The 20,845-nt window shown below is 50.7% G+C and overlaps 1 protein-coding gene across 1 annotated transcript in view; it reads right to left on the bottom strand.

The window, feature by feature from the left end:
- GSG1L (GSG1 like) overlaps nucleotides 1-20,845 on the bottom strand; it is a 212,263-nt gene that overhangs the window by 134,021 nt on the left and 57,397 nt on the right. The window contains exon 2 of the mRNA XM_058569796.1: nucleotides 4,441-4,488. Coding sequence (XP_058425779.1) covers nucleotides 4,441-4,488 — 48 coding nt within the window. The remainder of the gene's footprint in view (nucleotides 1-4,440; nucleotides 4,489-20,845) is intronic.

Genomic DNA, 20,845 nt, shown 5'->3' with positions numbered 1-20,845 from the left:
TATCTATTTATCTCTCTCTCTTAAAAGGCTGCTAAACCAAACCATTACTAGTGACTATCTAAGGGTGGGCTTATAAGAGACTCTCATTTCTAATTTACACATTTGGGGGTCATTACAATTTTCGTAACAAGTGTGTACACTATTTAAAATAAACGTGCACTCTTCATTCATTCATTCAACATGTATTGTGGAGCACGTGTCAGTGCCAGGTGTTGTCTGGGCATGGGGCACACAGTGAGTACAAACAAGACAAGGCCCCACCCTCGCGGAGCCGACGGTCTGTTGGGGGAGTCCAGCGTGCGTCACATAAGCACTGACTGCACATCAGGTAGCAATAAGTGATGTGAAGACAGGTGAACAGTGAAGCGAGTGGAGAGGGGCTTGGTAGGAGGAAGGGGTTGCACTAAAGAGGATGTTCAGGGAAGGCCTCCCTGAAGATGCGACACTCGAACCGAAACCTGACAGAGAAGGGACCAGCTGTGCAGACAGCTGAAAGAACAGTGTCCCAGGAGCAGGGAACAGCAAGTGCAAAGGCCCCGAGGCCCACACTAGCCTGGCTGACTCAAGGAACGGTAAGGAATTTGGAAAGCTGGAGTGTGGCGAGGGAGGGGAGGCTGCAGGAGATGAGACCTCAGAGGAGCAGGCCCAGACCCCACAGACTTTATAGACCACGATGAGGGCACTGACTTTTACTCTGCGTGAGATGGAAGACAAGGGAGGGTTTTAAACAGGGAGTCACATGAGACGATTTATGCTTTAAAAAGATCATTCTGGCTACAAGTGAATCGGGGGCAAAAATGGAAGGAGGTGACCAGTCAAGAGACTGCGGCAGGAATCCTGATGAAAATGGATGTGGCTTAAGGCAGTGTAAAATGAAAAGGTATTTCCCATGTGAAACACGAAACTAGAACGGTCAGGCAAACGGAGAAAAATGTGTGCCATGGTAACAACACTGGTGACAGACAAATATTTTGCCAGGAAGAAGGTCGGGGAGCAGGGGTAGGAGGGTATCGGAAAAAATGGCAAATAGGGGGTGCCATTGAGAAGGACCTTGAAAGCGTGACTGTGGTCTGCTGGGCGGAAGGAGGTTAAGAAAGGAAGGGAAGCAGCAGCCTGAGGATGCCCGAAGGAGGAAGGGGGGCTCTCACCCAGCACACGAGCATGCTCACACACGCACACACACAGCCGTGCACGCTCACACTCGGACACATACCTATGCACCGGCACATACACTCTCACATGTGCACATGTGTACACGCCCCGTGCTCACACGGGCTCACCCAGCATGTAAGCATGAGACACACGTGCATATACTCGCACAGCAGCACCTGCTCACGTGTACACACACTGACCCTCAGCCACACACACACACACACACACACACACACACATAGCGTCTCAGAGACCTAGCTTTTCAGCAGAAGAACCAGGCATTTAAAAGCCAGACCGCTCAGGTTCCGATCCCAGCATCCTGACTGTGTGACCTTGGGCAAATGAATTAACTCTCTGTGCCTCCGTTTCCTCATCTGTAAAGTGGGGATTAAATGAGCCAATGTGTGCAAAGTTCTCAGAACAGCACCTGGCACGTGGTAAGCACTGCATGAAATCTAGTTAGTGTTAGTGTCATGATCACTACCATACTGTGCAGACCAGGAGGGAAGTCACGGAGGGAGCCGGGGCAGGAGCAAGAACCAGGGAGAAGTGTGTCCTTTGGGGGAGAGCACAGCTCAGCTCAAACAGCGGTCCCAGACTCCCCGCATGGCCCTAAACAAGTCCCTCGTCTCTGCAGCTTCGGTTCCTCATCTGTGAAACAGACAGTCCATGTGTGAGGACCCAGTGAGCAAGTGGATGGATCCGTGAGCGCCACAGCCCTGCAGGCGCCTCTGGGAGGGCCAGGCCTGGCAGTCCGGGGAGAGGCCACGGGGGCGGCCACGACCAAGCCCACCGCCCCAGGGAGCACTCAAGTGCTTGAGAGGCAGCGAGCACACGAAATCCTTCTGCAACTTGGTAGCAGAGCCAGCCCCTCAGCGTCCTTGTAACACATTTTTATATATGCGGCCAGAAGGTCCTCGGTGTGGCTGCCAAGCCCTGAAAGTAAGAGCACGAGGCCAACAAAACACAAAGACACAACATCTCTGGGGCCCTCGGCCCTCGTAAAAGAAGCAAGAATAAAGGTCTGATGCCCCCTGGGAGGAGGGACGAGCAACCCGCCTGCCACTGTACACGGACACATGTGTACACACACCCACACACTCACACTGCACACACACGTCCATGCATGCTCACGCTTGGACACACACTCTCACTTGTGCATATGTGTACACACCTCCACGCTCACACGTGCTCACCCACCAGCATGCAAGTGTGCACACACGAGACACACGTGCACACTCTCTCACAGGAGTGCCTGCTCATACATGCACACACTCACCCTCAACCAGACACACACACATGTATGTGTGTACACACACGGGCCCTGCTTCCTGGAAGCCAGATTTGGAGCAGAGTTGACCCAGGAACTCCAGGGCCCTGGGGATTATGGGTGAGCATCCTAGACGGCTGCTCCGCGTGTTGGCTTCTAAGGTGCAGTATGACAGAGGGGTACGGAGGAGCATGGCTCTGCCCCTTATGAGATGTGAGACTTAAGTGGCTGAATCTCTCTAAGCCTCAGTTTCCTCCTCTGTCGAGTGGGGTGAGAACGGCAGCCCCTCCCTCACGAGGTTGTGGGGAGGTTTCTCAGTTAATACACATACAGTGCTTGGCACGGGCCTGGCACACAGTAACTGCTCAACACAGGTCAGCCGTTCATCAGCAGCGGTATTTGTAGTGGTTCCTCGAGGCCTCAGCTTGGAAGCCATGGCCCGAGCTGCTCAGTCCAAGACTCCAGGGATGGCCACATGGAGAACTAAACAGGACTCAGCCATGGGGATGCCGAGGAAACAGAGGAGGCAGCCCCCACTGCCGAAAGCTTGCTCAGCGGGGCCCTGGCCTCTTCCTGGGCCCGAGGGCCCTGTGGGTAGCTTGTCTTGTGTCCCTCAGTCTCACCAACTGCCGCCCGGCTGGAGCTCTCCAAGGAGATGCTGTCTGCGAGATGGGAACGTCCGCAGCCTCCATGACACACAGTCCACCTCCCCGCTCCTCCCACCAGCAGCGGGGAGGGGTCAAAGATGTGGCCCTCCGGGTCCCTGAATCTCCTGACGCTGCACAGCTTGGCCCCACCAGCAGGGGGCGTGGGTGGCCACACATCCTGGACTCAAGAATTCCCTGTGAGCCACACACGCCAAGGGCCCCCCCGCGCTGGGACAGTTTATACCAGTGGACTTCTGCCTCAGTTTCCCCACCCCAACTCCCAGGACCACAGCCCTCCCCTCATCTCCAGGCTGTTTGAAGAGCCCTGCCCACCTGCTCTCTCTTGGCAGCCGTCCTTGGTGGCAGCGGGGAGGCGGCCACGCATCCTCCAGTATCCATTCTCCTGCTCTTCCATAATAATAAAATCCCTGACTTTCAGTTAAGCACAGAGTTGCCAGGATAAAGACACCTTTCCCAGCCTCCTTTGCAGCTGAGCGTGGCCCTGTGACCAAGTTCTGGCCAAGTGGATACCAGCAGGTGTTACAGGGCAACTTCTGGGAACCTTAGAGTCGACATGCAAGCTTTGCCCTTTCTTCTTTGCCCCTCCTCTCTCCTACTGCCTAGAAGGCAGATGTGACTGCTGGAGCCCCAGCCACCATCTTACACCACGAGGACAAAGGCCACAAGGATGATGGAGAGGGGCAGCAGGGGCCTGGATCCTGAGGACCTCATGGAGTACAGCCCCCCTGGATTGCCTGATTTCCAACTTTTATAGGAGAGATAAGTAAATTTCTCCATGGAAGCCAGTGATTTGGGGTCACTATTACTTGCAGCTAAACCTAACTCTGACTGCCATGCTCCCTACATAAGCTGCGGCCTGCTGCTAACCATCCCACTCCTGCCCTGCATGGCTCTGAGCATCACTGCGGGTGCAGAATCTCTGTCATTGGGCCCTGCAGACCAATGAAAATCTCTTGCTCAGCAGGGTCCAGTCAGGCTGGGCCTCCTCACACCTGTGCGACAACAGAGACGGCACACCTGGCTTCCCTCCGCCAAGGTCAAATCCGACAGCTGGAGGCAATGCCCCCGACACTGGTCTTGCCTGGCCCCAACTCCCGTACACCCCTCCTCCCTCCCGCAAAGTTCCAGTGTTCCCCGGAAGTCACAGAAGTGCGATGACTCTGGGGACCACCCCACTGGGTGGGGAGACAAGATGCTCTTCTCCACCTGCCTCTCCCACGTCAAGGACTGCTCAGCCATCACCCAGGATGCTGAAGAAGGGGCTCTCACGGGGCTGCGGGAAGCCACCTGGGCGGGGAGGTGTCCCCGGAGAGGGTGGGGCTTGCACACTCGAGCGGGGGCCACACTTACCTTTCTCCGATGCTGGGGCCAGGTCAATGAAGCTGCGACATTTCTCACCTTTGAAAAGAAAAGAAGGGTTTTCAGAATGTGAGAGGAAATGAGAGCTTGAGGCTTTCGCCTCTCCCCTCCCGTGTGGCCGAGCGGGGCGCGGGGCCGGGCGTCTGTAACCCCAGTGGCATCTCTCTCCACCCCTTATTCCTGGAAAGCCGAGGTCCCTGGGAACATGGATGGCGAACCTGCAAACTCGGCTGAACAGCAACTCTGACGCCAGCTCGTCTCACCTCCCAGTCCAATCCCTCCAGGCCTGTGGCTCCTCAAAGCCTCCTCGTCAGCCCCTTTCCACGGCCTCCACCCCATCCAGGCCCACCAGGACCAGGGCAACAGCCCCCACTGGGCTCCCCGGGCCTCCACTCCGGCCTCTGTCCAATCCATCCTCCACACTGCAGCCGGAGGGATGTTGTCTAAACACAGCTCTGATCACATCAAACAAACAGACAGAAGTACGCACACTCCTGCTCAAAACCCTCTGATGCCTGCCTAAAGGATGGAGTCCAAATTCCTTCACGTAGATGCAGGACTGGCCTCCACTGGCCTCTCCACCCGCAGCCCCTCCCTCTGCCTCCCCCACCCCCAGCTCCTGTGCTCCTTCCCACCACCAGGGCTTCTCACGTGCTGTTCCCCTGCCAGGAACACACTTCCCCCTAGTATAAGCACTCACAGCCCCTTGGCCTTCTCCTACGCAGTGCCCAGTCACCTTATAACTCTGCCTCTGTGTGTGTGTGATTCTGGGATGGATGGCCCCCAAGCTGTAAGCCCCGTGATGGCAGGGGCACATCCTCAACGCATCCCCAGCTCAGTACATGGCAACTCCATCCTCCCCGGTGCTCCGGCCAAGTCAAACTTGATTTCTCTCTCGCTCTCAAACCTCCACATCTGGTCTGTGGCTCCAGCTTCGCAGTCTACCTAGAATCTGATCACTTCTCACCACCTCCACTGGTCCCAGCCACCATTGCCTCCCACCCAGATTGTTGCAGTAGCCTCAGCATGGGTCTCCCTGTTTCTGTCCTTGTCTACACAGTAGCCAGAGGATCTTGTTATAACCTAAGATAGATTATGTCCCTTCTCCGCCCAGAACCCTCCCATGGTTCCCAATTCATCACTCAGGGTCAGAACCTAAGTCCTCACTGTGGCCTACAAGGCCCTGTGTGATCTGTCCCCACATCACCTCCCTGACTACTAGCTTCTCCCTTGCTCACTCCACTCCAGCCACACTGGCCTCCTTGCTGATCCTTAAATGTGCCGGACACACTCCTGCCTCAGGGCCTTTGCACATGCTACTTCTTCCACCTGGAGCATTCTTCCCTCAGATAGCTGAATGGCTTATTCTTTCTCTCCTTGATCACTTTCCTCAAATGTCACCTTCTCAGGGAGGACTTTCCTAACTAATCTATTTAATATTTCAAACACACTCCCCAACACTCCCCATCTCTCTTCCCACTGGACCCCTAGAACCTAGAACAGTGCCTGGTACATAGCGAGTGCTCAATAAATATTTGTTGAAGGAGTATATGGACAAATGAATGAATGAATGAACGAATGCCTTCCACTCAAACCTTATGCCTATAAGAAACTTCAACTCCTCAGTCTTTCCTCCAGGGTCTCCTTGATGCCAGGACTTGTGCCGGCCACCGAGGATGCAGTGATGATCAAGACGTGGCCCAGCCTCCAGGCCGTTTGTCATGAAGGGAACACACACTGGACCCCTGCTCACAAGCACATTTTGTTTTGCCCACACAGGATCCTAAAAATAGGAAAAATGTTGCTACACATACAGACTTCCAGTTTTCTCCTAAAGAATCAGAAGATCTGGCCATGCTGGGCCCACAGCCTCACACGGCAAAACTCAAATGGGATCACGCAGATGCTGCTGCCTTCGGATGGGGCATTGCTCCCTAGTTTGCCACAATCTCCACCACTCCCTGCTGCTTTACCCCTAGCCTCACTTAAACCACCCAGCTGGGCCCTGAGACACTAGATCGGATGAACGTTAGGGTGAGCTTACAACCTCTGGCTTAAAGATTTTACTGCTGATCCCAGAAAGGAGATAGATTTTGGGTCAAAATGGAACCAATGTGGGTTGGGGAGTGAAAAAGATCTGGAAGCTTCCAGCATTGTCAACCCCTGTGTCTTCGTGGAGCTTCCTAAGTTCTTCTCTAAGAAGGTCCCTTGAAGTCTCTTTGGGCTCCTGAACTCCCTTCCAGCCCCATATAACTGCAAAGGCAGATATGGGGGCATGGTGGGAGATGAGGCTGAGAAGGAAGGTGGGGGCCAGATCCCGAAGGGTCTTGAGTGCTAAGCTAAGGAGTGGACTCCTCTCTTATTCACGTCACCCCTTCCAAAGAATCACGAGGCCACAGGTGAGTGGATGCCGCTCCTGTGGTTCCATCATGCTTGCTTCCTCCCCAGGCTCTCTACTGAGATGCAGGACGCTCTCCTCCCTTCACAGATGAAGAAAACAAGGCTCAGCCTATTGAGTGACCAGCCAGGACCTCACAGCACCTTAGTGGTACCGAGATTATAACCCGCTGAAAGAGACGTTTATTGACAGCCAAGAACTAAAAGGGAGAATTTTAGAAAAGAATAAAAATAGGTGGTGTGCCAAAATGGATGGCTTTTGAATGAATTATTTTAAACTTTCTTTAATGTTATATTGTTTTCTCAAAGCTGGAGAGGGAAGATGTTAATGGCCAAATTCAGACCAGCACCCACGGCCACATCAAGACTTTGGTGGGCCTTAGGGACTTTTGCCTTTGGCTCCCTTCCTAAATAAAAAACTTAAATTAAAAGTTATATTTTACAACTGCCTTGGTTAAAGATGAATATATTAACGTTATATATTAAAATTTTTCTTCACCTAAAAGTTTATTTTTTGTTGTTCTGGTTTTAAAAGAAATTAAATCATTTTTGTGGGTCCGTGAAAGCATTGTGGGCCCTCGGCTCTGTGCCCCCCGGGCCTGAGGGAGAGTCAGCTCGGAGCTCCAGGTCTCCTGGCTCTCACATGAGCCTCCTCCCACCACCAAGTCCAAGTGGGCTCCTGGATAATATTTAAGATTGATGTGCTAGGCATTTGCCTTCTCTTTTTCTTTAACTGTTTTTTTGAGATATAATTCATGCCATACAATTCATCTATTTAAAGTGTACAATTCAAAGGTTTTTAGTGTATTCTTAGTATATTTTCAAGGTTGTGTGACAATCACCACAATCAATTTAGAACGTTTTCATCACAAAAAGAAATCCCATACCTATTAGCAGCCCATCCCCATTTCCCCCAATCCTCCTAGCACTGGGCAACCACTAATCTATTTCCCTTCTCTATAGATTCGCCTAATCTGGACATTTCGTATACATGGAATCATACAATATGTGGCCTCTTGTGAGCAGCGTCTTTCACTTAGCATAATGTTTTCAAGGTTCATCCATGTTGTAGTTTAATCAGTACTTCATTCCTTTTTTTTTTTTTTTTTTTGTGAGGAGATCAGCCCTGAGCTAATACCTGCCAATCCTCCTCTTTTTGCTGAGGAAGACTGGCCCTGGGCTAACATCCATGCCCATCTTCCTCCACTTATATGGGACGCCGCCACAGCATGGCTTGACAAGCAGTGCATCGGTGCGCGCCCGGGATCCGAACCGCAGAACCCCAGGCCGCCGCAGCGGAGCACGCGCACTTAACCACTTGCACCACCGGGTCGACCCCAGTACTTCATTCCTTTTTACTGCAGAAGAATATTCCACTGTATGGATACACCACATTTTATTTATCCTATCCGTTCATCAGGTAATGGACATTTGGGCTTGTTTCCACTCTTTGGCTATTTATGAACATTTATGTACAAGTTTTTGTGTGAACAAGTTTTCATTTCTCTTGGGTATATATCTAGGAGTGGAAATGCTGGGTCATATGATAACGCTATGTTTAATCTTTTGGGAACTGCTAGACTGTTTTCCGAAGGAGTTGCACCATTTTACATTCCCACCAGCAAAGGATGAGGGTCCAATTTCTCCACACCTTTGTCAACACTTGTTATTGTCTGTCTGTTTTTTATTATAGGCATTCTCGCAGGTGGGAAGTGGTATCTCATTGCGGTTTTGATTTGCATTTCCCTAACGACTAATGATGTTGAGCATCTTTTTGCGTGGTTATTGGCCATTTTCCTATCATCTTTGGAGAAATGTCTATTCAGATCCCTTGCCCATTTTCAACTGGATTATTTGTCTTTTTATTGTTGAGTTGTAAGCGTTCTTTATATATTCTACACACAAGTACCTTATCAGATATCTGATTGGCAAACATTTTCTCCCACTCTGTGGATAGTCCTTCCACTTTCTTCGGGGTGTCTTTCGAAATGCAAGACTTTTAAATTTTAATGGTGTCCAAATTATCTAATTTCTCTTGCGTCGTTTGTGCTTTCGTGTCTACGAAGGCTTTGCCTAACCCCAGATCGTGAAGATTTGCTCTTATCCTTTCTTCTAAGAGTTTTATCATTTTAACTCTTCCCTTAGGTCTATTATCCAGTTAGAGTTGATTTCTGTGCACGGTGTATAAGAGGGGTCTGACTTTATCCTTTTGCATGTGGATACCCAGTTGTCTCAACTCCACTTGTTGAAAGACTATTCCTCTTCCATTGAATTGTCTTGGCACCTTGTTCAAAAATTAATAGACTGTAAATGCGAAGGTCTGTTTCTGGACTCTCCATTCTATTCCATTGATCTATATCCCTATCCTTATACCAGTGCCACACTGTTTTGATTACTGTAGCTTTGTACTAAGTTTTGAAATTGGGAAGTGTGAGTCCTCCAACTTTGCTCTTCGTTTCTAAGATGGTTTTGGCTACTCTGGGTCCCTTGCATTCCCATGCAAATTTTAAGATCAACTTGTCAATTTCTGCAGAAAATCCACTTGGAATTTTGATAGGGTTGGCATTGACTCTGTAGATCAATTTGGGGAGTATTGCCATCTTAACACTATTAAGCCTTCCAATCCATAAACATGGATGTCTTTCCATTTATTTAGATCTTCTTTAATTTCCTTCAATAATGTTTTGTAGTTTGTAGAATATAAGTTTGTACTTCTTTTGTTAGATTTATTCCTATTTTATTCTTTCTGATGCTATTGTAAATGGAATTGTTTTCTTAATTTCATTTTCAGATTGTTCATTGCTAGTGTATAGAAATATGATTAATTTTTGTATATTGACTTTGTACCCTGCAGTCTTGCTGAATTCACTTATCAGTTCTAATAGTTTTTAGTGGATTCTTAGGATTTACTATATACAGGATCATGTCATCTACAAATAGAGATAGTTTTACTCCTTCCTTTCCAATCTCAATGCCTTTTATTTCTTTTTCTTGCCTAATTGCTCTGGCTAAAACCTCCAGTACAATCCTGAATAGAAGTAGCAAGAATAGACATCCTTGTCTTGTTCCCCATCTTATAGGAAAAGCATTCATCTTGTACTTCTAAGTATGATGTTAACTGTAGGCTTTTCATGGATGCTCTTTATTAGGCTGAGGAAGTTCCCTTCTATTCCTAGTTTGTTGAGTGGTTTTATTGTAAAAGTGTGTTTGCTCCCTTTAATCCCATAATAACTTACAATGTAGCTCTGAGAATCCCCATTTTAGAGACTCTCAAACTGAGGCTCTGAGCTTTCAGTGACTCGCCCAAGACCACACAGTCAGTAAGTGATGGAGCAGGACTCAACCCGGGTCTGTAAACTCCAAACTCCATGCCCCAAAGGCTTTCCAGCTATCTATTCCCATTTGCCACGTTGGAATTTCCTACCACAGCCAGCCATTCCCACTGTGTAGACCTGCTGGGTCCTGAAAGGAATCTCCTGAGAACCTACCTCAATGCAGACAGGGAATATCCACCAGGGGCCAAATAAAATGGCTCTCACGCTTCTATTTCTGCTACATGAACAAGACTGAACAGAAGATGTTGGAGCAGAGATGGTCAAATTTGGCCCACAGGGCCTACGCAGGGCAAAGCTGGGGCTTAAGGAAAAATCATAGTGATGACATAAGGAAGACTGGATACTTCACTGGTCAACCAGTCTAATAACTGAAATCCAAAGACAGAAGCGATTCTTGTCTCCAAATCTTTACTCTCCGTGATAAAGATTGGCTAACCGTTTGTGCAAAAGATATCAAACTGTACCATATTGGCTCACTGCTTTTAGACGTAGCCCTTAAAACATCAACATCTTTGTCAATTATTATCAAGTTTATATGTTTAAGTAAGGGATTTAGATTGGGTATAAAACCAAAGGCAAGTGCACTTATCTCTTCACACTGAGGCTTGTCAATTAGACCACGGAGCTGTGGCATGTCACCGCCACCTGATGGCAGCATACCTCCCGCGAACCATGGAACTTGCAAGCTGGGAAGGATCCTAAAGGTCATCTGATTTAAGTGGTTCTCAGCACTTGGAAGCCCAGGCCCCACCCACAGAGACCCCAATTTAATTGGTCAGTGTGGTGCCTAAATCTCAGAGGGGTTTTAAAAGCTCCCCAGGTGATTCCAATGTGCAGCTAGGGTGAGATTCACACAGTCTTGTAAAAACATCTATTTTCAACTTTAGAAAAATAATAGTAAGTCATTGTCGCGATGGCTCATGCTATCACACTGGACACTCCTTCAGTCAACAGCATTGGTAGGGCAGGACAGCAGAGCGGCCAAGGGCCTGAGCTCTGGAATCTGGCTTCAGATCTGGCTCTGTCACTTCTTGCCATGTGAGTCCCCAGTCTTTCTGTGCCTTGATTTCCTTGACTGTAAAATGGGCACAGCACCTGTGGGAGTGCTGTAAAGACTCAACGCAGGCTTAGACATGATGCCTGGAACAGAGTGGGCACTTAGGACACGGTGACCCCATCATCACCATCATCGTCTCCCACATGTGGGTCAAGGAAGCACGGGACACGGTCCTCTGCAGTCTAATGGAGGGGAGACAATCCTGACGCACAGACCACCATCATGGGGGCGGGGGGGTCATGCGGGGTTCAGAGCAGGGGCTCCAGAGCCAGACCTGGCTCCGTCACTTACTAGATGTGTGACATCAACATTAACCTTTTGGTGCCTCAGTTTCCCAACCTATAAAAAGTGAAAATCACCAACGCTAGCATTTCTAGAGTGCTGATTACAGGGCAGATCAGGAGGGGATGGTGTCAACCACCAGGTGGCACAGCCAGGACAGCTCAGTGGGCAGGAGTCCAGATGGCCAAGTGGCAGCTGCAGGGATGTATGAGTTCCCCATTGGCCCCTGCCTGGGGCATGGCCCTGCATCTTCCATTGTCTCCCCCAAACCCATGGGCATTGCCTGGTAACTGCCTCGTTTTTGCCCCTGGAAGATGCCCTTTCTCCCATCACTCTCTCCTGCTCTCATTCCCTTTGACCCACAGTGAGCCTCTAAGATCAAGATGGTGAATGAAGGTAGCGTCTCCTCCCCAGGAAGGAGAGCTCCCTAAGACCCACTGTGTTCCCAGAGGCCCAGTGGAGGGTAATGCTGCCCCACTTCAGGGAGGGGACAGAGGAGAGAATTTGTGCAGAAGGGAGGAGCCAGTAGGCCCCAGGGGAGAAGAGTTTTGGGGATCCATGAGCTGCAGGACCTCCACAGCCCCTAAGGAGATGTTAGGACCTTCCAGGAAAATGGCCTGGGAAAGCTGGACTTTGGGGTCAGAGGTCATAGGCTTAGCAAAAATCCTGCACCCCAGGGGGACACCATCAGCAGTGGGCAGAAGAGGGGCAGGAGAAGACCAGAGGCTCTCCCAAAAAGTTCTGAAAACCTCACACGACCGAGGGGCTGGGAGGGAACCTCAATTCCGTGAGGTCTGGATTTCTTACTACCCTGGAAGCCCAGGTCCATTAGACTAGAGAACAACGTAATGGGACATTCCTTGCAATGAGACATTCCTTGCCTGGCAGAAGTGAGAGCGCATATTCATGCCCACCACAACCTCGGAGGGAAGCATCTGTCCAGGGTCCTCATCACCACACCTCGCCCTGAGGCTGGCGGCCAACAGACGGGAGTTGGTACCCAGCCCCAGTGCAAGGGTAGCCAACTCATGAGAGCTCAATGGCCGGCGATGACAGGCAAGCCTGTGGGCCCGGGGTAACCTGAGAGGGTGTGCCTGTCTAAAGGAATATGAGTTGCCATCCTGGCCATCTGGACCAGTCAGGGTCCTGGCAGGAAACAGATGGCACCCCGGAAGGGGCTCACTGAAGACTGTTTAGTGAAGGGACCATTTATAGAGGTGAGGACGGCGTGAAGGGCCAGCAACAGGGGGTGGTGTCCTCACCACCCCAGCCCAAGGGGGAAGGGGAGGGAAAGGAGCCTGCTAGAGGTGAAGCTACAGAGGAGGAGCTGCCGCTCAAAGCTTAGCCACACTGAAGCAAGCACCACAACCAGAAATTCTGGGGCGGGGCCCGAGAATCTGCTTTTCTAACAAGTTCCCAGGGGCTGCTGATGATGCTGGTCTGGGGACCACACTTTGAGAACCACTCCTTAGAGGAATGCAGCCGCTGTCAAAACCTCAACAGGGAGAGAACAAGGCAGGGGAGGGGGAAATACCCCGACCTTTCTCTCCTTCCGCCCTCCGATTTCCTGCTGGTGCCTCCCACTGGCCAGAACCAACGAGAAACCAGAGGGCGCAGGAGACCGAGCCATTCCATCCGTGCAGGGCAGTCTCCCACGGCACAGAGATGAGCAGAGAACAGATGTGGAGGGGTGAACGGGGAACATCCAGCACACCGCCCTACCCAAGGTGGGCCCCACCCCATTCTGATTGCAGAATGAATAAACGAAGAGCATTTCATAAAATGCCTTTATCAAGAATTACACCAAAGGGAAGCTATCCTGCAGAATCCCAAAGGTGTGGCCACCACACCTGTGGGCAAAGGTGAGTCTGGAAGTCGAGCTTAGAGTGTCTCAGGGCCCGTCCAAGAGGAAGAGGCAAACAGAAAGGGGGTGTCTTCACAACCCAGGGAAGAGGAAGTGACCGCAAGGGCAGCCGTTGGGCAGCCACACCCAGCCTCACGCCTGCCACGATGCAGAGGCCTTGGAGACCTGGAGATCACCCTGGACAGGATGTCCTTGAACGCCGCCCTCCTCCCAGCCCTCCTTTTCTGCTGCTTTGCACCCGCTGGTTCAGATTTACATCCTACCTTTTCCCATCCTCAATCTCAACATCTTCTCTCCCTCCCCAGCCTTCAAGACCCAGTTCAAATGCCCACCCCACTCCCCACCCCCCAATGAAGACGCCTTGCTCACCAGCCACCTGCCCCAGCCCAAAGAGATGTCTCCCCACTCTGAATTTCCAGATGTGTCTCTATATTGTTACATTCCCTTGGGTGCGGCTTGGCCCCTCTGGCTTGGCCCCCTTGGGGCTGTACATGGAGATCTCCCCACCAGCAGTGGAAGCTAGAATTTGTCACGGTGCCTAAGATCCAGGATCCGATGACCCAAGCATCCAGGGCAAGCACCATGCTAAGAGCTTGGACACGTCACAACTGTGGGAGGTCAGTATCCATCCCCATTACACAGATGGGGAAACTGAGGCTCACACAGGCAAAGCGACCTACCCAAGGTTGCACAGCCAGAAGGTGGCAGAATCAGGATCAGGACCCAGAGCTGTGTCTTTGCAAAGCCCTTGCTAACACGCAAGGGACTGACCTGTCCAGAATCGGGGCAGAGACCCAGGATGCTTCACGGCCAGATCAGCTTGTTTAGACTCAGGCAGTCTAGAAAAGACACACGGAAGGTCGTTTCTTCCTAGACCCGGTGGCGTCACCTTATGGGCCGCTGGCTTTTTGCAGCGTGGGAATAAAACACACAACCCAAGAGGCCTGAGCTGCCCTCGCAGCTGACCCTGTCTGACCACTGCCTGAGGGGCCAGCTGAGTTAAGGGGTGGGAGATGGGTAACCTCAGAAACTGCCCTCAAGGCAGCAGCTTGTCAGGGGGTGCATCAATGCCGCCACCAGGGGGCGCACCCGGCACAGGCCCTGGGCGGGAACAAGGCTTCTGGAAGTCTTATCCTGAGGGCCCTTCTCCAGGTCCCGTCTCCTTGAGAAGCAAGCAAGGGGAGGTGGGCGCCCCAGGGTCAGCGGAGGCCAGGCAGGGTGTGCTCCCTGGCAGAAAGCCAGGGTTCTGGCTTCGCACAGACCTGAGTTCAAATCCCAGCTCTGCCACCTGCCAGCCGTGGGACTGTGGGGGAACAATGGTTTTATTTGGTTGGTTGGTTTTATCGGCCAGTAAAGGATGATCATTCCAGCCTCGTGGGGTTGCTTGAGGGCTAAATGAGGTAATGGGTATAAAACAAGATGTCTTCAGTCAGGATTTAAATCAGGCAACATCTGCAAGGGATCAGCTTGATGTGCTGACACCCCCACCCCCGCTGTCATTCCTCACGGCTCTCGGGCTCCCTCCTGGAAACGAGGGAGCTCAAGGCAAATGGAGGTGTCTGGGCTCAGAGGCCAGAAGACGTGAGTTCAAATTCCTCCTCTGCCTCCTCCTAGCCACGTGACCTCAGAGAGTGGCTTCACCTCTCTGAGCCTTTTCCTCACCTGCCAAATGGAAGTCATCGAGTACCTGCCTTCCAGGCGTGCAAAAAGCATGAAACAGACCAGAGTACGTGAAAATGCCTGCCCCCTGCTTGGCTCCCTAAAGAAGAGCTATTTTTGATTCCTTCCCTGAGTCCTAGGTTAGAGACACATTGCACTCCTCCCAAGGAGAAGCTAAAGTCTTCCCAAGCCAGAAGGAGGCTGTAACTGCACAACCCCAGCCAGAGCAGGTGGAGGGAACCCGGCAGGGCCACAGGCAGAATCCAGGGAGGCAGTCAGAGGCAGATTCCCAAGGCTGGCAGAAGGCGTGTGGATGTTGAGGGTCGGCCAAGCTGCCCTTGGCATGAACACGCAGGGGCCCAGGTCTGGCTGGCAGCAGGAAGATGAGCAGCAAGGCGGAGGGGTGCTGGGGAGCCCAGCATCCTTGGCCGGGCCCCCAGGTCCTGGGTCTGAGGATCGTGACTTAGTTCCATACCCCACCAGCTGGTGTGGTTGAAGTTTCTGTGGAGCGCACAGTGGAGACAGGGCATCAGGGGACCCACGGTGAGGAGCTGGGGAAAGTTGGGGCAACAGAGAGAGGCAGCAACACTGGGCTCACAAAGCTGGCCAGCAAATAACATTTGCTAACACGTACTCGGTGCCGGGCCCAAAGGGCTTTACAAACCACCATCCCCATTTTACAGACGAAGAAACTGAGGCACGGGGAGACTGAGTAACTTGTCTAAGGTCACACACCAGGGGTGGAGCCAGGATTCAAACTGGGACAGCCTGGTACAGAACCTTGGCATTTAGCCACCACTCTGTGCCGTCTCTTAGCAGAGGACATAGGTTCTAGAACATCCATTCTTTCTAAGGGAAGTCCCAGATGCCCTCCACAGAGATTCCACATGTGGCTGGAGAAATCAGCAGCCATCGGGATGTGGCTGCATTTCGAGATGCCCAGCCAAGGGGACCCAGCTACAGCTGGTTCTGAGTCTGACTCCGGTTCTGAGATGCAGACTCCACAGAGCCCAACCTCATGGTAGGCACATGACTAGTTTTCTCTATAGCAGGTGCTTTCACTGTGCTGGGGGCGCACACAGGAACGGGTCCTGGCCCCCAACAACGGTGGCTGATGAGAGATGATTTTCACTGCTTGGCAAGGGCAGAAGTGCACACACCTCCGCTGGCTGGATGCAAGGAATCCAGCACCGGGAGCAGGGAGTAAAGAAAATGCCGCCAGATCTTGCGTGAAGCTTCTCCTCTCGCTACTCAGGCTGGCGGCGGAACCTTGGCAGGCGCTTCCTTGGAATTCTCCGGAGGCCTCTGCCAGTTCAACTGACAGGGCAGCAGATGGCACACACTTATCTGCTGATGATATTTTGATTTATTTATCTCTTACAGATGGTACCATGCCTTGATTCTGGCAGGAGTCCAAAATGTGGGTCAACTTTCTGGGGATAATCGTTTCTCCAAGTGGATGAAATACCGAAGGCTAAAATCCCGCCTGCCACCGTGACTGCGTCACCGCGGCCCCTAGAGGTACCTGGCTCAGGCATTTCGGGCATTGTGGGTAAACCAGAGGGAAAAATTTGTTCCAAAGAATTTTACAGCTGGAAGAACCTAAATGCTTATTTTAAATTAACACCATAGTGTTTAAATGTAAGAGCTTTAAACTCACAGAGTCTTGAGTTCAAGGTCCAGCTCCACCACTTATAAGCTCTGTGACCAGGACCAGACTCTCTGGGTCTTAGTTTCCTCATCTATAAAATGGGTATGATTGTCACCTCTACCACATAAGGTGTGACAGAAACAGCAAGCTATCCAACAAAAAAAGGTGCCACTCCTTCTGTAGTATAGAGTTATTGCTAAGAAGTGGCTGCCCAGCCAGGCACAAAATTTCCCAGCACTGCCTGCATCCCGGTGGGGACATGTGACTGGTTCTTGCCTATAAAACGTGAGTGTGAGTGATGCATGGCACTGGCTGGCAAGGGCCTTTATGAAGTGGGCATGCTTTCCCTTTCCACTTCCGCCTGGATGCAGAGGGCTCCAAGGCCCTGGGAAGTGGTGGCGGCACCATGTGCAAGCCGCCTGGTCCCCGAATCACCGTGTGGAGGAGAGCTGCCACCCACCAGGATCACCTGTACCGCAGCGTCACACGAGCAGGTGATAAACTGCCACTGTGTTAATCCACTGACATCTGGGGTTTATTTGTTATAGCAGCTGGCGTTGCCTTATACGTAGGCTAGTTGGGGATCAAACGAGACCATACAGGTGAGACGGCTGGTGCATAACAAGGACGCAGCATAAGTGTTCACAATTATCACTGTCGTCATCTCTCAAAGGAGCTTGATAAATAAAGGATATTGTGACTTTTTTTAATGTCATCCCCATATGCTGGGTTTGGTTAAAGCAAGGCAAATCTCTGTTTCCAATACCGCAGTCTTATTTCTGGCCTTTTTTTTAATATTATCAGGAATCCTTCATGAGTTGTCTTATCTCACTCCCCCAAATCATGTGCTGAAAGAGAAACTTAAAAGGATAGAGGGAGGGGGCCGGCCTGGTGGTGCAGCAGTTGGGTTCACGCACTCTGCTTTGGCAGCCTGGGGTTTGCAGGTTCGCATCCCAGGCACAGACCTACACACTGCTCATCAAGCCACGCTGTGGCAGTGTCCCATATACAAAGTAGAGGAAGACGGACACAGATGTTGGCTTCGGGACAATCTTCCTCAAGCGAAAAAAAAAGAGGAAGATTGGCAACAGATGTTAGCTCAGGGCCGATCTTCTTCACCAAAAAAAAAAAAAAGGACAGAGGGAGTATGGGTGGTTTTCTGTGGCTGAAACAGGGAGATTATAGCCCCCAATCATCTGTGTCCTGGCACCATCTCTACCTCTAATCACAGAATTATCCACGTTGGCTAACAACGGCAGGAAGGACTGAGGTACCACAGAGCCCACCACCCTCAGTGTCCAGATGTGGGAACCAAGGCCCAGGGAGGGCTCACGAGTTGTTTGAGTTCTCGTCATCACTCAGATACTGAGCTGAAGCCAGAACCCGTGTCCTCTGCCCTCCAGTTGAGAAGAATGTACAGAAGGACAAGGGCCCCACAGTCCCCGGCTACAGAAAACAGCAATAGCTAACACTGAGTACTTACTGTGTGCAGGCACTGTTCTAAATCTCCATATGCACTAACTTGTCTAGTTCTCATAACAACCACATGAAGGAGGTACTATTATTGCTCCCATTTATCAGACTCAAACTGAGGCCCAGTGAGGTTAAGTACCTTACCCAAAGGCACAGAGATAGTAACTAGTGGATCCAAAATTTCACCCAAGAGGCTTTAAATCCAGAGGAGTGATGGAACTTATAGGAAGGATTTGATTTTTTCTGCTTGACCCCTGGGAGCAGAACTAAACCGAATGGGTCCAAGGAGCAGGACCCTGTCCCGTAGGAGAGTCCAGTCACAGAAAAGGCCCCTCCAGGTTGGCATGAAACTTCCAGTGGTGAAAGAATATAAGAAAAGCTGGGACCACCACGTGGGGATGTTGCCAAGAGATTTCAGCTGCCTGGAGTGAGCGGGGTATCAGAGGGGCCAGTGGCCCCTCACGTGTCCCTGGGGGTTCGTGATGGGGGATGTGTGTAAAGTACGCTGAATCACGCCAATTCCCTTCCAATCCTTCAGATACTTTCAGGAGAATTTTTTCGGTTTTGCGCTAGCTTGTCCTTAACACTGTTCTAAGACTTGCTAATCTTCTATTTTAAAAATAGAGGAAAAGCAAGAGTCTCCAGCTAGAGTTTCATAGCATTGTTTTGTTTTATGTACACACACACACATATATATATTTCTTCTATTTTTGGCAAGTTGTGCTGGTTTCCTATTTCCAGTTGCAATATAAAGCTTCCCTTTTCAATTCATTTATGTAAGGAAAATATGAGCCAGTATAGAGCAAAAAAAAATCATAGCAGAACAGGGGTATGTGGCTAAGAACAAATTCATAAAGGTGACATGAGGATGAATAGAGTCCACCTACCACTGGGATAAAGAACCCTGCAGTTCTGGGCCCACTCCAGGCCAAGAGCCGGCAGGGCGGCCACACCGCACAACACTGGGACCCCCGTTCACATCGTGGTTTATCCGAATGACATTCCCTGGAGTTGTGCAGTGCACAGCCTGCGTGGCTGTACACAGCAGCCGTGGATATTTTTAGAGTAACAAATATCCCAAACATAGGAGAGAAGAGGGATAATCTTCTGTTCAGCTGCCCTGCAATTGGCAGCCAAAGTTCCTCACTCCAAATTATGGCACTCTCTGATCTCACACAGCGTCCCCACGCTCAGGGGGCCACCCAGCTGCCCAAGCGGAGCTGGCAACCAACCCATCCTCAGGAGGAAGAATGGAAGAAACACAGCATAGCGGCCTTCTCAGGGGAGGCTGCAGGAAAATAAATGGCAAGGGAGCTGAGCATTCAGCTGTAAAGGCAGCAGGCAGACGTTCTTAGACATGAAAGCACTTGGAGAAGATAGTATCCATGGGCCCTTCCTGAAAAAACTGGCTGACACTGAAATCCAGCTCACCTGGGGAAGAACCAAAATAAACTTAAGAATGGAGAATTCATAGTAAAAACCCCAAGGTGAGTAAGGAATCTATGTAAACACACAAGCAACACAAAACAATTAGAGATATTGTGGTTGCAACACTCTGACATTGCAAAACTCACATAAACATCGCAAATCAGGAGGTCAGAGGCGGTGTGAATTCTAGTGCTCTGATCCTCCCCAGAAGGGGTCGAATACTGGAAACACCTTGTGTGAAGGCTGCAGTGACACATTTCTCTTCCCCTCCGCTCCAGTCACAAAGGTCATTTTCTACCCAGGGTCAAAATGACCAGCAGAAAAGAAGGGAGATTAGGATTCAGGCCCGACATGCGAACACAGGGGCCTCACTTGTCCTCAGAGACCAGCCCCTACATGGCTCTCTCTGACCCAGGGCCATTGAGAAAGAGCCTCTCATGTCCTAGGGATTTCCCAAGCTGATAAAACAATCAACTTGCATTCACCCAGGCCAGGCCAGGCCTAAACACATCTCTCTCTCTCTCTCTATCCTTTGCGCGCGCGCGCGCGCGCGCGCGCGCGCGCACACACACACACACACACACACACACACACACACACACTCTGTCTCTCTCTCTCTCTCTCTCTCCCCTCTGTCTCAAGAACCATTGCCTCAGCCTCTCCCCTGGTCTCCCTGCCTCTGTGTTATCAGCCACAGGGAAGTTTGTAGAGTCCAGATTTGAATTCTGTTCAGGAACCTCCACTTAATTTCAGTTCTCACCAGATTCATTATGCCCTCAGACATTTATTAAAAATGTAGACTCCTAGGGGCCGGCTCAGTGGCATAGCGGTTAAGTGAGTGCGCTCCGCTTTGGTGGCCCGGGGTTCGCAGGTTCGCATCCCAGGCACTGACCAACGTACTGCTCATCAAGCCATGCTGTGGCGGCGTCCCACATATAAAGTAGAGGAAGATGAGCACAGATATTAGCTCAGGGCCAATCTTCCTCAGCAAAAAGAGGAGGATTGGCAACAGATGTTAGCTCAGGGCTAATCTTCCTCACACACACAAAAAAATGTAGCCTCCTAAAGATGCATATTCTCTGTGACCCAGTAGTTTCATTTTTTGGAATTCATCTTACAGACACACTCACACATGTGCAAAACAACACAGGTCAAGATGATTCACTGCAGCATTCCTTTAACAGCAAAGGACTAGAAATAATCTAAATTTCCATTAATTAAATAAGAAATACATTTTCAATATATGGAAA

The sequence above is a fragment of the Diceros bicornis genome, chromosome 26 (genome assembly GCF_020826845.1).
Source record: "Diceros bicornis minor isolate mBicDic1 chromosome 26, mDicBic1.mat.cur, whole genome shotgun sequence".
In the NCBI taxonomy this organism is placed as follows: Eukaryota; Metazoa; Chordata; class Mammalia; order Perissodactyla; family Rhinocerotidae; genus Diceros; species Diceros bicornis.
This window is presented reverse-complemented; position numbering and strand designations above follow the sequence as displayed.